Here is a 6,043-nt window from a genome sequence, read left to right on the forward strand (position 1 = left end):
TTTTCGAGTGTTGTTGTCCTGGCCCAAATATCCAATCTCCTATAGTAAGTTTCAATCCTGACTCCTGAGGTATAACTGTTTCCAGCTAGTAGTAAATAATCATAGTAGTAAATAATCAAACACCAATTACAACAGTATAGGCCTTAGTTGCTGTGAACATAAAAAACTTAATATGTATCCTACGATCATAATCACCTGACGAAGTTTTCCAGGGTAGGTTATACAGGATGTTAGTCTTTTTTCTGGATTCGACTCGTCTAGAACTGACTCAGATCACCTGACTCATCTGGATCTGACTCACAAAGGTCTGACTCAAAATATATGTTTGGATTTTTAGTCAGAACTGACTCAATTGACTAATCTTTTGGACATATTATACCCTTGTGCACACTGGTGTATCTTGTATCATCTTCTGCTGGTTTTGAAGGTAGTCATAAAACAAACATAACAATTAGAGGTTTTTAGTGGCATTTATATACTGCAAGTGATGGATATATTATACTCGCTACCCAAATACTTTTAAAAACAAACATGTTGCTGGTTTGACGCGGATAAAGAGTTTGTTATAACAAGCTCAAGCAACCGCATCTAGTAACGGTACTTGGTAGAGTAATCTTTGGGTGCTATCACAAGGCCTCGACCTTTCCTGGCCCCGCGATAGACAGTCTCAATGATGTCGATGAACTCCTGCTTGTCCTTCAGCGCCCAATTGATCTTATTGTTGTTTCCCGTCCCCAAATCAATCATTATGTGTTTGTTGCGGAAAAAAAACATGACTGTTGAAGGGTCGTACAGTTCGTACATGGTGTTAAAGTCAGGTACCTCAGTGATGTCAACCAGATAGATCACTGCAAAGTTCTTTATCGTCTCAGCAACTGAAGATAATACCTCATCCATCTGCGAAAAAATCCAATCATAAGCTTACAAGCATTTGAGGATAACAGATTGGCAAAGAACTATCATAACTATAATTTTGACTCGGTACAGTTGAGCAGCGTGTATCAAACATGCTAATATGCAACAGTACCAACGGTGGTAAACTTATAATCATTCTGTTCACCTGACATTAATCTCTGAAGAAGATTAATGTACATTAAAGGAAAGTTGAATATCACTGCAAAATGCCCATTTCTAATGAGATAGTACCCAATCTTACTACTCAGTTTCTCAAAATGGACATTTGACTCATTTCAAATTGTTAACAGCTGATGGTTTAACCAGTTATTAGATCAAGTAAATTTTAGGTCACCACACCAATATGAAATCTGATCTTTAAGTGCATAATAAGCCCACAACTGACAGAGAATAACACATGGGCCATGGGAGTAAGCAACCACAAGTGCAAGAAATTCGTAGAGAGGAAGATAATATTTACTTAATCAGGGTTGGAACTTGGAAAAGAATACCTGCATGCATGTTTCATCCCAGTCGTGACCGAATCTAATGACAACGAGACGTTCCTCCTCAGCGAGGATGGCTTGGTCGACAGCCCAACCAGAGTGCAGATGAGGAAGAAGGTAAGACATCCTTTGTTTCTTTTTCCTTCCTAAGAGAAATGCTAGAAAAATGACAAAGCAGTTCAAAATATCATTGAGCTTCAAAATGGGTACGTTTGAATATATCCCTACAGCTAAAATCAAAAATAATGAAATGCAATGAATAAGATACCTGAAAATCACAAGCCCAAAAAGAAATAGGATACCTTTAATCAAATGCTAAGTTGATTTCTTAACCTAGAACTACCTTTACTTCACATACATGGTACATAAATAAATATTAATGGGAATTGGAAGCAAACCTAGAGAATTTGGTCATCCTAAGAAATTCCTACGGTTATTTACTTGTTTGATTCCAATGGCTCCTAACAGGTGGATTAATATTCTCTAGGTTTGATAAAGATGAAGTTTTCCAGTTTGGGGTTTTAATATTCCATAGTGAAACTATAGTAACAATCTCTAATGCAATGTTGAATATGTGGTTGTCTGCTATAATGTAGCAATTTTTAGTGACTCCGTTAGCCAGATCCTGTCCAAATGGGACCATCAATATTTGAAGATGTCCGCAGTCAGCTATTATAGAATGGGTGTGGAGAATATAAACTAATGGGTAAAACTTGAGAGAGTTGTATATGTTTGCAGATAATTATGCGACGATTGATGGATGCAATCTAATCATCTTAAATGGCACAGAAATCAGAAATGATATTGAAAGGGAGAAATGTCAGTCAGAACACACAAATCAGTATGAGCCTATGAGGAGGACATGCGGAACGACAGGGAAATGAGGTAACCGGTAGTTTATCACTAAAATTATGACTTGGCCTGATTCTTGATTAGTGACTGATAATAAGAGGAAACATTACATCAGTCCCATTAAGTCAGCTACATAATAACTGCAGTTTACCTAGTATGAATTGACAATTTTTCCTACGACTGAGGACATGAAATTTTTTAAGACAGGATATACGGTTTAAGTAAAATAGTAGATTCAACTAATAAGTAAATTTAGCATAATAGAGAGACAAGTCACAAATCCATCTAAACCCAAATTGGATATTTTTCACCGGGTACTAGTTAAACTAACAACAACAACCAAGCTTTAATCCCAAACAAGTTGGGGCAGGCTAGAAATGAAACCCATGTCGAAGTTAGAAAAAACAAAAGCAAAAATAAAGAAACAGCAAAAATATAGTAATGCTACAGACTTTGCTAGTAATAATCCAGAAACTAACTATGCTAATAAATCATAAGGGTCAAAATCAGTACGGAGATGAGCATCAAGTCATCAATAAACAAACAATCATGACGTGCGTTTAAACACTCTGATTTAGACATCAGTATGGGCCAACACTCTGAAGGTCAGATGATAAATGCCAGAGCATAGTCAGTGGACTCAAGCCTCACATGAAAAGCAGATTGCAGAGAACTTGGATGAACTCAGAATGTTGAATTGGATCATAGCAATATGCTAATGAGCTGTCTACCTAAGCAGGAAACCTTGTCCTATCAACAGTGAGATAACTTTCAGAATGGCATTCCGGATAGAAAAATACTTACTTTTGTGGCAGGGGAGTGGTCCAGAGTGGAGGCTCGTTCTGCCCGATAAAAAGCACCAATACCGGGATAAAAAAAATAAATAAGAGAAGATTCTCTCAGTCACAGAACAATAAAATCAGCTCATACAGGCAGATGATGAGGACAATCAATATCAGAATGTTGACCCCTTTTGTGGCATTCAGTTCCCTAGATCATGATATCCTAACTAGGTAAGCACTAGATAGTAGAACAAAAAAAAAAACATTATGTCAATAGCTTTGAAAGTGGAATAATCCTAAGACACATTCATGACATGTGCAGTATAGTTAATCCAACAGATGAAAGAAGCAGACTGGACGACAGAACAGTTTCAAACATAATGAAACATCTCCAATCAATCTTCCAAACATTGTCCCCTACTTTGAGATTGATCCAAATTTCCACATAGGTACAATGATAAAAACCAGAACGACGATAACAAATTGCATTAGGGAAATGAGGAGAAACGGATTAATGAGCAAATTCAACAAACTATTCGACGTATAAGAAACTACAGATTTATAACATTATCTATATCACAATTTCAAAAGTTAACAGGACCAACATCAAAAGTTAAACGCAACACTGAAATACTTGCAGACCAGAACCCATATCATGGATACTCAACATCAACAAATAAACCATCAACCATAGCTAAACCTGATTGAAAACACCCCCGCATAACCAAAACATCAAATCAAACCCTAGAACCTCTAAAAACATGATCAAAAAATAAGATTCAGAGAGAGGATTTTTTATTTAGTAACTTCAGTTACCATCTATTTAACCTATACAAAAACCCCTAAAATGTATCTAAACCCTAACAACTGTCCACATTGCACAACAAAGAAAAAAACCCTGAACCAGAAATTTCATAATCAAACGTTAAATATACATTGAGAAAGATAAAATTATAATCTGCAAGAACCTTAGAAAAGAATTCCCCAACGATAGATGGAAACCCTGGAAATAGAAAACTAAAACGAGAGAAAGAGGAGAATACCTTAAGCACAAAATACCTGCCTTCGACCTTCGGATCAATGGATTTTTCAAGCTTTTGTTTTGTCCATCGTCACTGTGTTGATCAACTTCAGAATCTCAGATAATCAAAAACTTCTCACGGTTTTGGGTTAGTTCTGCAAGAACCGTAGAGAAAACGAGAAATTTGAAAAGGTATTTTCAATTATCAAGGGCGTTTTAGTCATTACAAGCAAGGCTGCTAATGGGGGCCAATTTGCTTGTGGGAGTACCAAGCCAAAGGCAATCGCTATTTTGTCCTATATGTATTTTGGTATACCCAATAATTTGGTACCCCTATTGGCAATCTTGATTATAAGCGATTTAGAGAAAGAGGGGCTTTAAGACGAAGGACTAGAAAAGCCCAACACAAAAGTGAACGGTCTGGTATCATCCGGATACATACTGAGTTAGACGGGAAACAAACAAGCTGACGCGACTGTTAAGAAGATTATTCTTATTGATTTAGTATCTTCGTAATTTGCTTCATGCACAAACTTGATCGGTTAGGATCCGAATAGATCTAGTTTATCTTTTGATAAATTTGTTATTGCTAGTCGCAATTTAGATCGACAAGCTATCATTTGGGGTACTGTTCAGTATCTAAATCTGGTAGTTTTGTTTGACTTGATCTTGTTAACTTGTTTAATCTGAATCTTCGAAGATTTAAAACCCTATAAAGGAGTTTAATATTTTTTAAACAGAGCAGTCTTTGTCACACTCAATGAAAAATATCTATGATTGATTTCCTGAGATAGGAGAGTCGTTACCAAACAAGTTAGTCATTTACTGTTTGGAAGACGGTCGAAAGGGTTCAGTGCTTAAAGTCTTCAAAGAGGCTGAAGCAACTTAAGATAGTGGACTCTATCCTAGGATTCACATGCATTGGCCAGATTGGTTGTAGACGTGGGGATACTGACGAAACTAGGTAATTAGGGGTAGTTTACTTGGTCTCAACTATACGAAATTGGTAATGTCTTTGTATAGCGGCTTAATTCTGAGAGTATTCAAAACTGGACTAGGTGCTGGGTTTTTTCTGCATTTGTGGTTTCCTCGTTAACAAAATCTTGTTGTATTCTTTACTTTACTTTCCGCATTATAATTTGTTTAAATTATAATTAAAGTAATAATTGCACTTGTACGTTAATCCCAAGCACTTGGTATTGATCCTATAGTAAATCGTTTTTGTACCTTTACTATTATCAAGTGATTATCTTGTTTTTTTATTGTCTCGACTTCTTTGTCCATAGAAGATCATACAAGGTATCAGACTATAGGTTGATATCGAAAATATTGTGGTGTACTTGGTACACTCGTCATTTCAATTGGTATCAGATCAGGCAAACACAAAAAGATCTAATAATCTGTGTTTGGTGCGATCCAACCTATAAGATTCGAATCTAAAATAGTTAAGTAATAACCTAATGATTCAGTTAACTTATCACAAGGTTTTGATATACTATGTCCGTAGTATACTCAAAAGGGAGCTAGTTTGAACTTATCACAATGATGTTAGTTCATTCCATGAACAACCTAAAGGGAATATTAACGATAAAATGTTAATAAGGAAAAAAACACCTGCAGCGCACGTCTCAGATCCGGAAGCAAAAAACACAATTGAGTTTTTCATTAATCTTACTGAAAGATACAATCTGAGAGATAAAGTTTATTATCCTCTAGCCAAGGATATTATCAAAGGCTCATTGATAAAAACCATGCCTCATGGGAAATCCTTGCATCAACATGTACTTGAATATCATGTACCTATTGATAGGATGACATCTACTTGTATCTCATACAGTCAAATTCAATAAGAGTTCTTAAAACTCCACCTTCTTGAATCCATATATAAGTTGTTTGATGCTTACCCAATAATTAGACAACTTAAAGAGTTGTTAGTCAAAATATGTAGATCTAAGACAAGCTTGTGCAATGTTAGTGTTAAGAATCTC

The 6,043-nt window shown here is 35.9% G+C and overlaps 1 protein-coding gene across 3 annotated transcripts; it reads right to left on the reverse strand.

The window, feature by feature from the left end:
• Positions 1 to 352: 352 nt before the first annotated feature.
• On the reverse strand, positions 353 to 4,233 carry LOC113358758 (thioredoxin-like protein YLS8). 3 transcript variants are annotated; one of them, XM_026602424.1, is made up of 4 exons: positions 4,078 to 4,229; positions 3,057 to 3,094; positions 1,407 to 1,558; positions 353 to 897 (listed from the first exon to the last, which is right to left on the reverse strand). In XM_026602424.1, the coding sequence occupies exons 3-4, from the start codon at positions 1,524 to 1,526 to the stop codon at positions 589 to 591; spliced, it is 429 nt and encodes a 142-aa protein (XP_026458209.1). In that variant the 5' UTR covers positions 1,527 to 1,558; positions 3,057 to 3,094; positions 4,078 to 4,229; the 3' UTR covers positions 353 to 588. The 3 variants fall into 3 exon arrangements, with proteins under 3 accessions (XP_026458209.1, XP_026458208.1, XP_026458210.1); XM_026602423.1 differs by lacking the exon at positions 3,057 to 3,094 and having other exon boundaries at positions 4,078 to 4,233; XM_026602425.1 differs by lacking the exon at positions 4,078 to 4,229 and having other exon boundaries at positions 3,057 to 3,104.
• Between the last annotated feature and the right edge of the window lie 1,810 nt (positions 4,234 to 6,043).

Source organism: Papaver somniferum, chromosome 3, assembly GCF_003573695.1.
Source record: "Papaver somniferum cultivar HN1 chromosome 3, ASM357369v1, whole genome shotgun sequence".
In the NCBI taxonomy this organism is placed as follows: domain Eukaryota; kingdom Viridiplantae; phylum Streptophyta; class Magnoliopsida; order Ranunculales; family Papaveraceae; genus Papaver; species Papaver somniferum.

Coding starts and splice junctions, on each gene's coding strand:
- LOC113358758 (XM_026602423.1), bottom strand. CDS start 1,526: ATGTCTTACCTTCTTCCTCATCTGCACTCTGGTTGGGCTGTCGACCAA. Junction 898..1,406: donor GGGATGAAACATGCATGCAG/GTATTCTTTTCC, acceptor ATTTTTTCGCAG/ATGGATGAGGTATTATCTTC.